Source organism: Arvicola amphibius, chromosome 17, assembly GCF_903992535.2.
Source record: "Arvicola amphibius chromosome 17, mArvAmp1.2, whole genome shotgun sequence".
NCBI classification, from domain to species: Eukaryota; Metazoa; Chordata; class Mammalia; order Rodentia; family Cricetidae; genus Arvicola; species Arvicola amphibius.
This window is the reverse complement of record NC_052063.2, coordinates 3041562-3059093: the sequence shown is the minus strand read 5'-3', so window position 1 is coordinate 3059093 and position 17532 is coordinate 3041562. Positions and strand designations below refer to the sequence as shown.

At 51.5% G+C, this 17532-nt stretch overlaps 1 protein-coding gene and 1 non-coding gene across 2 annotated transcripts in view; both read left to right on the top strand.

Annotated features, from left to right (window-relative positions):
* Chst11 (carbohydrate sulfotransferase 11) overlaps nucleotides 1-12761 on the top strand; it is a 195616-nt gene extending 182855 nt beyond the window's left edge. Inside the window, exon 3 of the mRNA XM_038314822.1 lies at nucleotides 8265-12761. Coding sequence (XP_038170750.1) covers nucleotides 8265-9119 — 855 coding nt within the window. The 3' untranslated portion in view covers nucleotides 9120-12761. The remainder of the gene's footprint in view (nucleotides 1-8264) is intronic.
* Nucleotides 12762-16964: 4203 nt separating this feature from the next.
* Nucleotides 16965-17096, top strand: LOC119803765. The gene has a single exon (XR_005283719.1). It is a non-coding gene; the product is annotated as a small nucleolar RNA SNORA38 (small nucleolar RNA).
* Nucleotides 17097-17532: the final 436 nt, after the last annotated feature.

The following is a 17532-nucleotide window of genomic DNA, read 5'->3' as shown; positions in this document are numbered from 1 at the left end:
CTTTTTGGCCCATTTTACAGATGAGCACACAGAGGCCCAACGAGGGAGTTTGGTCTCGTCTTCGTCTGACCCAGCCTCCCTCCTCGCTTCATCCCTGCACACTGCCCAGCAGTCTCTCTTTCCTCAGGCTACCCCTCTCACAAGCTATACTCTCTCCCTGAAATGTGTCTCCTCTGGAACTGTGCTCAGCAGGTAAATACACTTACCACACCAAACAGAGGGACTGTTGGATCCCTAAATCACATGGAAGAAAAGGAGAACCAGTTCCCAAATGATGATGTCCTCTGGCCTCCACACACACACCACAGCACTATCTCTCTCTCTCTCTCTCTCTCTCTCTCTCTCTCTCTCTCTCTCTCTCTCCTCTCTCTCTCACACACACACACACACACACACACACACACACAGACATGCCATATCAAAACCCAACTATGTATGAATAAGGTGTGTTTTTTCCTTCTTTGGAGATAAGAGTTTAACTCTGTAGCCCAGGCTGGCCGGATTCACAGAGATCCACTTGCCTATGCCTCCCAAATGGTGTGCAACCAAATGAACTTACGAAATGGATTTATAAAAATTTACAAGCACCCACCAGAGCATGTGGGTGTGTAATGCTGTTGACACCTACTTTATTTGCAAGGAAACTGAGTCTGGGAGGGTGGGAATGACTGACCCAGTTACATAGCTGCTCTCGGGGCTCGCATCCTGACTCTAGAATCTGACCTCTGACCTTGACTTGCAAACCCAAAGCCACCCCAGCTGGGTGGCCATTGCCGAGCAAAGCAAATTCCCTCAGGGTGTGTTCAGTGTTTTCCGTGGGAGGAGTCCATTTCCCATTAAATATTATATCCAGAAATGGATTCATTTAGTCTCTCCTGTTAGCCCAAGGAGAGGAACTCGCTGTCCTTTAAAAGAAAATCTTCAGTTCCCCATTCTTTGCTCATTTTAATGAGTTCCCAAATCAGGCCAGCCCAGGAGTACGCAGCCCACGTTCCCTGTTACGGTTAAGAAAGTAGGCCACCTGCTCGGTATCTGCAGCCATCCCAACCCCACAGGTTTCACAGAAATGCCTCCTGCGTCCTGGGAGATGGCTCGGTCAGCCATGTGCCTGAGGACGAGATCAGCCCCTAGGACCCACAAAAAAAAAGGCTGGGCATGGTGGTCAAGCGTGACAGTGCTTGCTTGTAACTTCAGCCTTGGGGAGACAGGCAGGCAGCTCCCTGGAGCCTGTTAGCCAGCCAGTAGAGCTCCAACCAATGAGGGACCCTGCCTCAAAAAATGGAGAGAAAATGGCACCGGAAAATGACCAGAAATTGACCTCTGGTTTCCACAAGTGTGCACCTGCACACAAATGAACTCAAACAAGGGAGGGGCTTCCACTTAGGCAGAGGAAGTAGAGGGTGCTTTCCGCCGGTGCTCAGAGGTGGGCTAGAACCACACACGTGGTGGCGAGCCCCTGGCTGGCTCATCCCGTGCTCAGGCCTGGGACCCATCCCAGTACAACCAGGCAGGCTGCCTGTTGGATGGAATGAGAAGATTCTTCCAACTGCTGCATCCTAGGAATGGATAGCTAAGCATCCACCCAGAGTCTGAATCAAACCTGCGGTTGGGAATAGATGGTCACAAAGGAATGTCCCAGCCCTGGGTTATGAACCCCTCTACCCAACCCCAACATGTGCAATAGTTCAAAAATCTACAAACTACATGGTATTTACACCTCTGATGTCCCCAGCTTGGGTGTCTTACTCATCCCTGGGCTCCAGGTTGTCTGTGTGGCTGTTGTGCACAGCTGTGTATCCTCGGTTGTAACCTGAAACACACAGGTGCTGACGTTCCTCCCCTAGTGGATTCAAAGATGCTGGTCTCAGTAGCGCCACCCTGTGGCCTTCCTGGTACACTGCCATGAGGACCACAGGTAGGCCATCTTCCTGAGATGTGACAGGAGTTGGCACTAGAGAGATGCCAACGTGTTGGCACAAAGCAAATCCTCCTTATGAATCCTCCGAGTATCGGGCACCAGTGCTTGGAACACAAGGCTGCGTGGACCAGCCCCAGCAGCCCTGGAGACAGGAAAGGTACTGTGTTAGTTCGTGGTGATGTAATTGTTGAAGACAGGGGCCTGCTGCTGGGCATGGCTCCTCAGGGCCCGCCCAGGTTTATGGGAGAGGAAGGAATACTTTGGGTCTCTATCTGCTGGGTTGGTCCAATCCCAGCCTCCTCCTCACCAGGGATAGTGCGTGCAAACTTTCAGAAATGTGAGATGAGGTGTTATTGAAACCTACTCCTCTATTAAGAGCAAGGTCGAGGGGCTTCAGAGATAGGTCAGCCAGTAAAGTGCTTGCTGCACAAGCGTGAGAACTTGGCCCCAATTCCTACACCCACGTAAAAAAACTCGGCATGGTGGCATGTGCTTCTAATCCCAGCACTGGGGAGGCAGAGACTGGTGGGTGGCCGGGCTCACTGCCCAGCAAGCCTAGTGAGTTCAGGCCAACAAGAAACTCTGTCTCCAAAGGGGAGGTGGACGGCATCTAAGGAATGATACCCAAGGTTGACCTCCGCAAGTGCACAGGCACGCACGCACTCACGCACGATTCTAGCGCTCTGACGTCCGCATCTGCTTTACAGAGCGTTAATCCATGCTGATAGCTATTCTCCCTAGAGCTGGACAGTTGCTCTTCAAATGCGCAGCTGCCAGTTACATCCGTCCATCTTCTCCGTCAGTGAGATGCCAGATCGCCAGGAGACAGGCATTGTGTGCAGATGACAGATGTGTGTTTGACGCTCACTGCAGAGCGCATGCCCGGAGAAAGATGCTCGGTCAGCGGTTCTCCAGGTGAAACAAAGTCACCACAGCTGGTGTGATGGGAAGACTCCAGGGCCGTGGTCAGGAGCAGGTGTCTGGGCCACCCACCCTGACCGTACAGTCAGATTCCTAGGGTGGAGTCAGGAAGCCACAGGCACCAGATGACAGGGATTCTCGCCGGTGCTGAACGTTCAGGGTCAACGACAGGTTTGCGCTTGTCCGGCTCTGCTGCCAGCCCCTTCCCAGGCAGCCCCCTCCACAGTGATTATAACAGAAAGAGAATTTCTACTTCCGTGGTGTTCCCTGAGACTCGGGCATGGTGCCGTTCGCATTTCTCTGAGCCCCGAGAACTGCACCGTTATTGTCCCATGCTCCAGGGTGGATAACCAAGGCCTGGGGGGGGGGGCGGCAAGATGCTCAGATAGCGTGTTCAGTAGAACCCGCTGCTGTGTCCCTGGAGGGAGGCAGGAACGACTCCACTCAGTCAAGTGTCCAGTCAGAGGCCAGGAGAACCTGCAGGGCCAAGCCACACCCACCACCATTCCTGCCTCCCACAAATATCTCAGGCAGCCCAGCCCTTCGGGGGAGCTGGCAGCCTCCAGCCAGCATCCTTCCTCTGGCCAGCAGTGACTTCCGAGGTCCCCAGAGTGTGTCAGCAGCAGGTGCAGAACCCGTCACGGGGGACCAGCCTCCTACTCTGTCCCTTCCTCACCATTGTCCCTTCTCTGGGCCACCATTCATGGGAAGCCAGTCCCGCTGGCAGTGGCCCCATTCCTGTGCCCGAACCACTCTTCACAAGGCCCAAGCCTCCCCGGAAGCCCCAACTGCGGGTCTGAGATGTAAATGAGGCCCCTTCAGCTGCAGCTGCTTCCTGGAAAGAAACCCCAGCGCACGTGCACGTGCCCTGTGCAAAGCCCTCTGCGTCTCCCCCGTCCTCACCCTCCAGCGTAGTGTGACGGCTCCCGGCTCCCGTTTCCTGACCTCACTCAGCCGGCAGACAGCACCGGGGCTCTCTCTCCCCTCATGAGAGCCGTGGCAGTCGGAGCCAAGGCCCAGAGCCCACCTGCTAATGCGTTTGTGCTTCAGGCTCTGGCCCACGGCCTCTGTGGGAAAATGAACTAGGGCAGCAGATGTAGACACCAAGGGGGCGTGCAAGCCTCACCAAGAACCTATGCAGTCTCCGCCTCCCATTTCATTCATTCATACCGGCATCATTCATTCGTTCATTCTTTCGTGCGTGCATTACATGCGTGTGAGTATATATACTTATTCACTCGTGCATGTGTGCAGTGACTCGTGCATACATGCATTCACACGTTCATTCAACATATATATATATATATATATATATATATATATATATATATATGTCGGGGATTTGTAGTACAGCAGAGAAACCAACGACAGTGGGAGACACTTGCACCCCAGGTGTTAGCATTCTGGTTCGGGGTTTGAGGACAGAACGAGTGAATTGCAACATGCAAGGAGGTATGCAACATGCACGCAAGCCAGGCAAGGTCTGAGCCTCAGAACTTTCTCTTAATACACCGATTGATTGCTTTCCTCAGGATGCCCACCTGGCTTTTCTTTGTCCCGGGGTCCCAAAACTAAGCAGCTAGCTCGGGTACAACAGGGGCTCCAAGAGACCCACCTTCTTGCAAGCCTTACTGTCAGAGGCCAGGGAGGACACCAGCTGGTTACTCACAGGCAACCCCAGCCCCAGCAGATCCGGGGAAACTTGACAAGGCTCACACCCAGATCCCAGGTTAGTCCAGCTGCTGACCGTGGACCCTGTGAAGCCGAGGTTCCTACCCTGGCAGTACCAGGGCCCTGAAGTCCCTGGTAACAGACCTCTGGGATAGGAGTAGAACCCAGCCTAACAGGCACCTATGAAATGCCAGGGCTGAGTCCCCAAGTGGCTACCCCGATGGTAACTCCGAGGTGTGTCTTCAGACCCCAGGAGCCACGTGCGTTAGGGCTCAGCGCTGTCTTCCAGCACTTGAACTCCAGCCCCAATTCCTGGTTCGTGACCTTGAGCAAGCTTGTTCTCCTAGTGACTCAGTTTCATTTTCTGTAAGTCAGGATTAATGACGATGCCTAGTTCAGAGAGTGTGGACCAGTGGTGACTCGCAGGTAGTAAACACAGCTGTAGACGTGGTGCTTGTGTTTGCTGGGGCTGTGGTTTCGCCAGCAAATCCGTCCATTGGGCGCCCTCACCATCCCTGTAACCCATGACGACGGGTGTCCTCGGTACCACAGAAATGCAGGGAAGGACTGTCTCAGCCCCACGGCCCTGGGGTTACAAGTGTGTGCCACCACCATAACCAGCTCCTTTAAAGCAGGTTTCAGGGAGTGAACTCAGGTCCTCATCCCCGCAGGTAAGCAAGTCACCAGCTGAGCCGTCCCTGCAGCCTTGCGTTCAGATTTTTTAATTGGGAAACCGAGCCTGGACCCAAGCCAACAGTTGTAACAGGTGGGGAGTCATTGAAAGCTTCCAGATTTACCTCTTTATCTGGCTTTCCGTTTCCCTGAGTCTCTCCAACCACAGGCAACGAGGGGGTGCTGCTTGCTTCGGTGTGGGTCTTGCATCCCAGGAGACTGCAGACCTCACAAGGCAGACAGACTCTTCCTTAAGATAAAACACTGTAAAACTTTAAAGACGTCTTAAAACACCCCCTAGGCTTTGTCCTCACAGTAATTACAGTTGGCTTTCAAAACGTCCAGATTAAAAATAGACATCAAATCAAGCATGCCGGATGCAGCCCAAAGCCAGGAGCTGTGTTCAGGACATCCTAGGCCCCGCCCCTCCCCTGGCCTATACTTTGAGGACATCACAGGGAGATGAAAGGAGTTGGTGGCAGGGCGAGGGTAGAGTCTGATAGTAAACTGGGTTCTGTGTTCTGTCATTAAGGATGACTGTGAATTGGTCCAAGATGTTAGAGCCCCACCGTAACATAGCATGGATCTGCAGTCCTCAAAGCGTGGTCCCCCACAGCAGCCACGCTTGGCATTTGGTGGGATTCTTTCTCCCACTGAATCCGTGTTAACTTCTCCAGCCTGGAGGACCCTAGGATATGACTAGAACTGGAGACAGGGCTTTAAAGATACAACTAAGGAAAACTAGAACTGCCTGGATGGTATGCTGGTTTGGGGGTGCCTGCCGAGGGAGGATGGTATGCTGGTTTGGGGGTGCCTGCCGAGGGAAAGGACAGTGAGAAGAGCCAGCAGGAGAGGCCGTCATGGGCCAAGGAATGAGGCCTCGAGGGGACACCACCCTGGGGGGCTTGATCTAAGAATTCAGTCTCCATTACTGTCGGGATACATGGCTGTGGGTTAAACCTCACTCCGTGGCATCTTGCTCCGTCTTAGCAGAGGAACACTGGCAGGCTCTCCACCCTGCCACACCTCCAGCTCTGGCTGAAAGCCAGGGAGTAGCCAGGAGGCTGTGACCTCCACACGTGCCCACATTTGAGAAGCTCTAGCATAAACTATCACTGATGCTGAGGAGAGCCAGCCCCGAAGAGAGTGACGGGGCTGGGGTGAGGGCTGTTCTGTAGGGCAGATGTTCTTTTCATGGATTCTGCAGCCTCTGTAAGAATCTCAGTGGGCTCCTTCCGTGAAAGGAATAGGGGAACGTACACTTCACCGCATTCTTTAGGCAATCCAGTGTTGGCATTCAGTCAGCCGAAGACTGAGCCCTTTGAAGGTTCCATCCTGAGCATACTGGATCCAAGAACCTCCCTCCCCGGCTGAATTTTCTGAATCCGTTAGATCTGGTACATCCTTTGCCCCCAAACAATTGAAACGTGTTTCTCTTTGATAACAAGAGCAAGGAAATTCTGTCTCGTTTCCCCCATGCTCCTGTTGTTCAGAAGCTCACAACCAAATAAGATCCTCAAAATTGCACACAAATCCTCTGCTATGATCTCCTCAAACCCCTTTAAAGGGGGAAAAAGAGGAAGAAGGGAAAGGTGGGAATGGGGAAGAGATTCCACCTCCAGTGCCGCTCCCCAACAGAGCCACCTGCAAACCCGCTTTGTAGAACTGTCGGGACGGGGCTGGCAACAGTGTTCTCTTCCAGTGATGAGGAACAAACCGCCATCCGTGTCTTCTGCTGTCCCCAAAGAGCTGTCCCTCAGATATCTAAGCCCCTCAGACAGCTCCTCCTCATGACCGTTGCTACAGCTCCTGGCTGGAGACAAGAATGCCATCCAGGGAAGTGGGGTAGAAATAACATTAATGGGTTTTTAAGTTAAAGTCATAAACTCTTCGTTGTCCTCTGAGCGGACATTCAGGCTACTCTCCGAGGTCTGTCCATTTCCGCCTTGGCATTCAAGCCAAGACCTCGTCCTTCTCCTCCAGCCTGTTCAGAGCTCCCCTACACCCAGGTCTCGTAAGGCAGGCTTCAGAGAGGCCAGGTGGGATTCCTGGAACCTAGAGTTTTGTGTAAGAATTTCGTCGCTTTTGTGTTTTTGTCTTGGTGATTTGATTTGTTCAGTGTGTGGGGGTGTCATACCTGCAGAGTATGTCTGTGTACTGTGTGCATGCATGGTGCCCACAAAAGCGGTTGGATGCCCTGGAACTGGAGGTACAAGGAGTTGTGAGTCCCCCATGCGGGCCCTGAGAATTGAACTCGGGTGAGCAGATGGTGCTCATAACCGCGGAGCCATCTCTCCAGCGTAGTGGTGATATCTTTTGAAACCATTAAGCATTTCTGGATAACAAGTCCCACCCTAGATATCCTAGGTCCCACCATGTGATGTCAGGGTCCTGGTACTCAGTGACAGCCTCAGGGCTAACGGGATTAGGTTCTGACTGGGAATGGCTGGCATTCTCGCCCCGTTTCTGTTGCTGTGATAAAATACTCTGACCAAGAGCAACTTAGTGGGGAGAAGGGGATCTGTTTGGCTTACGGTTCTAGGCTATTGTCTGTCACTAGGGGGGAAATGAAAGCAAATGAAAACACAGTCAAGAGCAGAGAAAAATAAATACAACCTTCCTTGCACACTTGGTAGTGTTTTTCACTCCTCGGTAGAACAGAGCCTAGGGAACAGTGATGCCCACAGTGGGCCGGGTTTTCCTACATCAGTTAACAATGGAGACAATCCCCCACAGTCGTGACCCCCAGCCATTCTAGTCTAGATAACTCCTCATTTACACTCTCTTGCCAGATGATTCTAGGTTATATCAAGTTGACAGTTAAAACTAACCAACACATCTACTCTGGGGAGGGCCTTTTGCTCTTAGAGAACACAGACATAATCTTCCCAGGCCTTCCCCCCTGACCTCTGTGGAGCCTCCCACGCTAAGCAGTTAGTCTCACCTCACCCTGCCTCCAAAAGCTGTGCACCTCACATGGTCTAGATAACTGTTCGAATAAATAGATCAGCGACCATTGCGACCACATAGGAATGTTCTAGATAAGCACTCATTTCTCCTTCCTCTTCTATCCCCTCTGCAGCTGGAGCTGTCCAATACTGCCATCCTGCACCAGATGAGACGGGACCAAGTGACAGACACCTGCCGGGCCAACAGCGCCATGAGCCGAAAGCGTCGGGTGCTGACCCCCAATGACCTGAAGCACCTGGTGGTGGACGAGGACCATGAGCTCATCTACTGTTACGTGCCCAAAGTGGCGTGTACCAACTGGAAGAGACTCATGATGGTCCTGAGCGGCCGGGGCAAGTACAGCGATCCCATGGAGATCCCAGCCAACGAGGCCCACGTCTCGGCCAACCTGAAGACCCTCAACCAGTACAGCATCCCAGAGATCAACCACCGCTTGAAAAGCTACATGAAGTTCCTGTTCGTGCGGGAGCCCTTCGAGAGGCTGGTGTCCGCCTACCGCAACAAGTTCACCCAGAAGTACAACACCTCCTTCCACAAGCGGTACGGCACCAAGATCATCCGCCGCCAGCGGAAGAACGCCACCCAGGAGGCGCTGCGCAAGGGGGACGACGTCAAGTTTGAGGAGTTTGTGGCCTACCTCATCGACCCCCACACGCAGCGGGAGGAGCCCTTCAACGAGCACTGGCAGACGGTCTACTCCCTCTGCCACCCTTGCCACATCCACTACGACCTCGTGGGCAAGTACGAGACGCTGGAGGAAGACTCCAACTACGTGCTGCAGCTGGCCGGGGTGAGCGGCTACCTGAAGTTCCCCGCCTACGCCAAGTCCACCAGAACTACCGACGAGATGACCACGGAGTTCTTCCAGAACATCAGCGCCGGGCACCAGACACAGCTCTACGAAGTCTACAAACTGGACTTTTTAATGTTCAATTACTCAGTGCCAAACTACCTGAAATTGGAATAAAGGGGCGTGGGGGGTGGTTGGGGGAGAGAGGGAGAGAATCCTGCTTTTTAATTTAAGATTTTTTTATTTGTCAAAAGAATTCTATGGATACTGGGTTATTTTGTAAGTTAATATGTCTCGGGGGGAATGCTGCGAGCAGCATGGCGAGAATTATTTAAATCCTCCACGGGAAAAGACAGCTATGTGTGCAGGGGAGCGGGGTGTCCTTGTGTTCTGGTGGATTCCACAAACTGTGTGTTCCGTGAAGTCTAATGATTCTTATTTATAGTAATTTAAACGTGATCTCTGTATAGGTTTCTTTCTGTGGCAGCAGACTGCTCGCGTCTTTCTAGAAGAGAATATGGTCTTTGCTTTGCTGGCTATGGCTTGTTTAGGGGGTGTGATTGTCTCCCCGCTATCCTCTCCTGGAATCCCATGGTGACAGCAGCTGGGATGTGTGGACGCCACCACCCAAGAAACCCCACTGGAAATAAGTAAATGGTCTTTGCACTAAGAAGTAGGGGCAGGAGCGGTTCACACAGATTGCGGGAACTCCAAAGTCCCTTGCAGTAAAGAAATGGAAAGTTTTTAACCCAAGGAGAGAGTGGATGGTAGCAGTTTCTGTTCACCAAAATTACCAATCTGTAAGAATAGGCTTCTTGTGGAAATGTTAAACTGGCACTTTCCAGTTCTGTTACTTTATATTTGATAAATATTTATTGAGCATCTACTATTGTCCAGGCTTGCCTGCAGACAGAACATTGAATGACCCAGTAGCCTTGGCTCTCAGCAAGCTTTGTGTGAACACAGGGCAAACTGCTCAACAGTGAACCAGCCCCCCTACCCTCGCGGTCTTCACGTGGGGTTTGGACTATTCTCAAGTGGCTCAGAGAGTCCGTGACCCCAACAAATTTGCATTTTTCTACAGCTCACAAATTTAAAAACCACACATTTGGGTCGGTCCACTTCACTAGCTGAGTGACCTAAGTTCATCGCCCAACACAAGAAATGGCAGAAACATTTGATCATGTATGTCTAGATGCAGTTTCTGGATAGCAGAGCCTGTAAGCCTCAGTCTTCTCCGGACATGAATGGAGGTGTGTTGAGATCGATTAGTGATGTCTATCTCGGGTAAGAGACGGTGAAGTGCCTCCTCCTGTGATGGCCTGTCTACATTTTCTGCCTGCCACTTAGAAGCATGCACTGCACATGTTTGGAGATTTGCGAAATCAGGCACGATGGTCCGAGGTGGACTGTTGGCACCCACAGGCACATGCACACCCTCCCATGTACCTGCGTTGACAGAACATCCAGGACAGCTGCCCAGGATCTTAACCTGCGCCCCCTCTCCTCCAGAACGCTGGAAACCAGTGTTTCCTGTTCCTTGCTGACCAACACCCAGACCTAGTCCTCGTTTCTAGTCATTTCTGAGGCTGCTCAGTTGACTCGGGAGCCACAATCCTGGTACAGCCAGTGTCCGGGTGGTTGGCAGATGCTGTATATACTATTTCTCATGATTGGGGAGGGAGTAGGGTATAAATTTTGCTTTTGTGTTTTATTTGGTTTCTTTGGCTTGTTTGTTTTTTGTTTTTGATGCAGTGTAGAGTGAAGGGGTGAGAATATTCTGAAAAACAAAATAATGAATAATTTATTCACAGAAACTATTAAGATGGTATTGTCAGGCTCACAGCAAGCCTGGGAGCCGCCGTAGCTGCAGCTCTGTCTCACGGAGGAAATTATTTAATGTGAGGGGAACGCGAGCCAGCTGGCGGCGGCCATTTTTAAAACGCAGGTACCTTCCCAATCTCTCTCCCCTCGCCTTTGATAGATAGATTTCTGTCATGCCTTTGACCAAGAGCGGTGACAGACTTTGGCCATCCCTGTCCTCCAAAACTGACCTTCTGCTGATAGGGCATTCTGTGTGATGTCGCTAAGGAGTGCTCCACAGAGCCCAGGCTCTATAGGGTATCAGTTTGGAGGGGTTTGTGGTCATGTATCCTTAGGAAACAAAATTAAGTCAGGTTCCTCTCTGCAGGACTTTTCAGGGCCTTTCATACATACGTGGTCTGCCTCACGAATCTGGGAGAATGCAGCATTTCTGAGCTGCAGGGCCCGGGGTCCCGTACGGCAGGTATGTCTTAGCTGGCATTTCACACAGTAGCCTTTGGTGAGGGTGGTCTAGCCCGTCTGAGGTCTGCAAGGATTGACAACTGCCTCCTAGGTCCCTCCGCAGACAAACAAGCAGAAACAGCCACACAGCCTCTGTCTGGGAAGAGGATGAAGTGAATTAGGCTCTGCCCAAGTGGGATGGCGCCATCTGGATGCTGCCCCCAGACAGTTATCCTATTCCTCCAAACACAGGGAGGGAAGTCTTGGCTGTGGTGGAGGGGAAGGTGGCATAAGGACACAGAAACAGCCCCTGCTTCCTGGCCTTAAAGGCTACTTAGTGGGGACGATGGCCTCGTGACAAACACTTCTCACTTCCACCCACAGTTTGGAACCGTGTGCTCCGGGGTTTTTAAATGGCAATTCGTGTTGGTTTTCGTGTTTTGCATTTCTGTTTGTCTTTCATCTGTGGTACAGTGCTGTGTGCAGACGGCCGTTACTCCGTCTCTCTCTCTGAAGGGAGAAAGATCATCTTTCAGGGGGACCTGTGTCTATGGGATGAGGGGCTCTCCTGTTTTGTGTTCGTGTTTTATTTTCTAGTGACATTTTTAAAAACATGTATTGGTTCAACTGTTTCATAGAAGGTAGGAAGCATTCTGTGTCCCTAGCCGAAGATATCCGTCGGTGTGCTTGGAAACCTAAGTGTTTTCTACAGGAAAACGTTGCAAAGACTTTCTCTTGCCTCTCATGCTTAGCTAGGAAAAGGAGCTGCCGGCATCCCGGCTCTGAGCCGGAGTCCTGTTCAAAGGCACAGCTGTGTTTTTAGGACCAGGTACAGCCGAGTAGAATGACGAAGACATTCCTGCTTAGCCTACCCCTTTATTGGAAATGTCTAGAATATCAGCCACAGGGGTCTCTGCCTGAAGCCTCTCCAGCGCCCCCCCCCCCTTTGCCCTTCTCAGCTGGTCTGGGAAGCAGGACAGCCCGTTGTCTGGGTCTCAGGACAAACCACCTGGTCCCAAGGGCAAGCCTTTCTCTCCTGCTCGTTCAGCCTGAAGGAGAACTGTGGCAACCAGAAGCTTCACTTTGGCCAGCCCTCCCGAGCACACAAGACTAGCCCAGGCTCCGAGAGAGCTCCGGGACATTGTGCAAGGCCTGAAGACACTCAGCTCAGATAACAGCTGCATTACAACTCTGCTTCAACTGACAAAGCCACAGGGACTGTGCTCACTTTCCTACTCTCTTCCTCTGCCCAGACCTCCTCTGCACACACACACGTACACACGTGGATGTGCACACACACACATACACAGTCTATGCACACACACACACACACACACACAAACACACACACCGCCCCAGCCTGTGCGCTCCTGGTACCCCACTCCCATCGTGCCCACCTCGTCAGCAGGACTGACCCCGTCACTCCCCCAGGTTCTGCCCACCAGCATCCCCGGCTTTTCCCCCACCACAGCTAACCCGACCCTCTGAATAGGCAACAGGACCTTCTAGAACCAGCTGGACCCTGGGCCAGCAGCAGGCAAATTTCGGTCTGCTCTCGTCAGGTACAAAAGGCGGTATCCGTATTCTCTTCTGAGCATTCTCAGTAAGGCATATGGACATAGAAGTTAACATCTTTGTGGAGTGTGTGGCTTTTTTTTTCATATTTGTATGCAGTTGAGGGCCTGTTGTAGAATTCTCTCCCTGTATCTTACTATACTGTTAAAGAAGCTGAATTCCATGTTGCCAACAGACGCGTGAAGTGCTCCCGAACCTTCCTCCAGGAAAAGCCATTCAAGCCTGATTATTTTTCTAAGTAACTTCAATTAAATTGAAGGAAAAAAAAAAAAGCTGTGTTCTGTGCATGGTCTATTTGTGGCTCGTTGCTGAGACTGGGGTGGAGTGGGGTGGGCTGTGCCCTTCACCCTGTGGTCACCCAGCTCATGTGTGAGTGTGAATGTGAGACACAGCCGTAGTAAACCCTCCTCTCCCCCGGTGACCAGGTCCTCTTAACTGGATGGACGGGGATTTACATCACCTGTTCTTCTCTAGAAGATCTGTGCTCACTGGAAAGCCCTGCCACCGTGTCAAAAACAAGGCAGTAAGGACCTTCGTGGGTGGTGGCAGAGCCAGTGTGCAAACCTAGGCTAATGTGTCCTCACACCCTACACCCTGGCACGGGACTGTGTCTCTCTGAGCAATTGCCCCTTCCTTCCTTCCTGATTTATTATTTTTAATGTACATTGTGGTTTTGCCTGCATGAGACTGCTAGATCCTCTGGAACTGGAGTTACAGACAGTTGTGAGCGTCCATGTGGTTGCTGGGAATTGAACCTGGGTCCTTTGGAAGAGCAGCCAGTGCTCTTAGCCACTGAGCCATCTCTCCAGGCCCCCTCAACTGCCCATTCCTACAGCTAGGAAACCACAGACCCAGCTGCAGACTCCACTGTGTCTTTGGCCACATCACCTGCTATGGCTTCATGGATGGTGTCTTAGTTTTACTTCTCTTGTTGATCGGACAGAAGCAGCTTAAGGAAAGAAAAGTGGTTTTGGCTCATGCCGTGAGGGCTACAGTCCATTGTGGCGGGGGGGGGGGGGGGGGTGGAGGGGAAGAGGTGCTAACAGTTGGTCACATGGCATCCCTAATCAGGAGGCATGGGGAAGATGAAAGCTGGTGCTCAGCTCCAGTTCTTTCCATTCAGTTCGGAATCCCAACCCAGGCCGTGACCCACTCACATTTAGAGTGGTCTTTAGCATCTCAATCTAAAAACATCCCTCACCGGCGTGCCTAGAGGGCTGTTCCCATGGTGATTCTAAACCCATTGAGTTGACAATTGTCCTAGTTAGGGTTTCTATTGCTGTGGAGAGACACCATGACCACAACAACTCTTATAAAGGAAATGAATCTAATGGGGAGGCTTGTTCCTTTGGTGTTCCAGTCCGTTATCAACGTGTTGGGACGTGGTGGCATGTGGGCAGACATGGTGCTGGAGATGAGAGTCCTATATCTTGGGCCACAGGCAACAGGATGTGAACTGAAACATTGGGAGTAGCTTGAGCCTATAAGAGACCTCAGAGCCGGCCTCCAGAGTGACACACTTCCTTTAACAAGGCCACACCTTCTAATGGTGCCACTCCCTTTGGGGGCCATTTTCTTTCAAACCACCACACCAATCAAGATTAGCCATCACAGTTGGGCACTGTCTTCTTGTGTTCTTTTATGCTGGAGATGGGTACTTGGTGAGTATGTTTATTTGGCTCATGATTCGGGTATTAGATCTATGCAGGTGTCCTAGCAAGAAAGAGACCTCTGGATACATGACAACAGAAGAGAACAGTGCCTACAAGAGGGATCCAGCAGGAAAGAGGGACTCGGGAGCCAGGCTTGACTGATCCTGCCCCCGCATGGCTTCAGTACCACCCAATACGAATCTTGAAGTACACACTCAAAGGCTTTCCAAACACCAGAATCCATCTTCTAGTTTTATTGCCCAAATCTCTCCCCTATGTATTTCCATGGAGAAATCCCACTTGAAAGGGTCTAGGAGCCAGTCTCAGCAAGCCACACAGAACAGGTATACGTGAAACAACAGAAGGGATGAGCTTGCTGTGCAGCAAGCTCATGACCCCAGCAGTCACTGAAGCAGGGGGATTGACCTGAGCTTGAGGTAAGCCTGAGCAAAATTCTGTGACTGTGTATGTGTGTGTGAGAGAGACCCTGTGTGTGTGTGACTGTGTGAGTGTGACTCTGTGTGTGTGACTGTTGTGTATATGTGTGACTGTGTGTGTGTCTGACTGTGTGTCTGTGTGTGTCTGTGTGTGTGTGTGGTCCAAAGGTCAACCTTGAATATCATTCCTCAGACCTATCCACCTTATTTTTTGTGGCAGACTCTCATGAGCCTGGGGCTCACCAGTTCAGCGAGGCTGGCTAGTGAGAAAGCCCCAGTGTTGGGATTACAAGTATACACTTCTCTGTCCAGCTGCTTTTCTCTCTCTCACGAGTTCTAAAGATCTAACTTGCATCCTCACGCCTGTGCAGCCAGCATTACACTGAGTCCTCCCGTTCAGCCCTCGGTTCTGTTCTTACCACCCTGTATATGATGGCTGTTGTGCCCTCTCACCGGCTGTCTTTGTCACCAGCACCAGGGCTCACACCCGTGTCTGGTGTCACCATTACCCTTGCAGTTGAGAGATGCCCAGACCACGGGATTTAGTCATCTCAAATGGGCAGGAAGCACTGCCTGCCAATCAGATGAGATGTCAGTCTGCCAGCACCTACCCCTGTCCCTTCGGGCTGTTTGCAGGCCCCAGTGGGAAACAGCAAATGAAGACCATCCTGGCCACCTCTGCTTCCCTCAGAGAGGGGCTCCAGTCGGCTCAATAAGTAGGAAATTCTGATAGTGTCATGGGCGCCCTCTGTCGGACACTGCAGGAAGTGCAGAGAATAAGGCTTACGTGGGCGCAGCTCCACCAGCCCCTCCCCCCACCACCACAGGTCCAAGCCACTAGGGAAAGGGGCGAGGTACCCCATCTTGAAAAGAGGTGGGTTTTTCTGGAGTATGACTTCCCAATTTTTTTTGATAATAACATTTTATAATAGACACATACTTAAATAAAAACAAAAGGATTTTTCTTAAAGAAAGTAAAAATTAGTTTACACCCAAATTCAAGTCAGAAATCAAAATATATTCTGATTTCTTGAATGGTCTGCCAGGGAGAGAAGAGGGCCCATCATTCAAATTATGGGCATGAAAAAATAGCCTCTGCATTAATGAGCTTCCTCTTCTTTAATTTTTGTTTGTTTGTTTCTAGAGCCCAGGCTGGCCTCAGCCTTGCCGTGTAACAAAGGATGACTTTGAACGTCTGATCTTTCTACCTCCGCTCACCAATTCCTGGAACCACAGGCGTGCAGCCCCCTGTCCAGTTTTGGAATGGAAGCCAGGGATTAGATACACGCTAGGCAAGTACTCTCCCACCTCAGCCACGTGCTCAGCTCCTCTTCTGTGTTTTTTTTAAGATGACAGTGCAGCTTGGTGTAGAAACACGGCAAGGGTTTTCCAATCTTCCACACTGTCATGAGTGAGCCTGGCCGGGTCAGAAGCAGTCACTGTCTGGCACAAAGCAGATGACAGGACAGAGAACAAGGAGCCCAAAGCCAGAATGGGCTCTGGGTGTGAACCTGATTGTTCCTACAGAGCTACTCTGCCCCGTCCCAACACCTCAAGGGGCCTTCATGTAGGCGGACATCTCTGTCTCTAGCCTGCCCACCATGTGTCACCCTGCCTGGGACCAGCCACCGCTCCGGGATGGGGAGCCATCTCTGCCTGCGATTGGCTGCTCTCAGGGACTGCTGCCTGCTGCTACCACTGCTTGGGGACCTACAGCATTTCGGCTGCCTACTGCCACCGGGGATCCTGCAGCATTTTTAATTTTTCCATTACACTTGGGAACTGGTGGGGGGAGGGATGCCACGTGGCTACGTGGGAGGACAGTAGCTGTCGATGGGAATCCCAGGCAGAAGCCAACTGAGGGAAGGCTACTGAACAAGAAGAGTGAAGACAGACATTCAGGGACATAAAGGCGGGGGGGGGGGGGGGGGGGGGTGTCTCGAACTCACAACTCAAAGTGTGGTCTGTGAGCCTTGGAGGCTCCTCGCTAATATTCACTGTTTCTGGCACTACCTAGCGCCCTGCCCTGTGTTTTCAGAAGCTCCGCCTGTGTTTTAAGAAGCTCCACCTGGCTTCTTAAAAGCCACAAAGGGTCCTCCCCACAAAGGCGTGTTTTTGGTTCCTTGTCCATGAACACGTAAGAGTCGGAGGCAAAGAAATGTGGACTTGCAGAGATCTGGGACCTGCTTGCTCCCCACAGGCTCCGGATCAACTGTCCCACAGAGAAAAAAAATAAAAAATTTAAAAAAAGCCACAAAGGTGGAGTCACATTTGCAAATTGAGAGCGTGAGTCGCCAGTAAAGCTGTTGCCCTGAGAGAGGACGTCTTACACCATTGATTATCATTCCAGAAGCCTGGAGAGGTGCAGGATTTGGAGGCTCTGGTTGCACAGCCTGTGCCCCGCACAAAGTCCAGCTCAGGGGACGCTTGGCATTCACCCTGAAAAGTGGGGCATCCTTCTGAGTTCTGCTTGCCACACTATGGGCCCCAAATGTGGGACTACCTAAAGAGCACGCTGATGGCAGATCGCACAGCGCCCGCGGCTTCAGCCGAGCTGCTGAACAGAAAAACAACACAGGCCTCATCTGCAGTTTTAAAATTCACAAAACCCTTGAACATTAAGGAAAAAAATCCTTAGAAGATTTTTTTTTTAAAGACAGA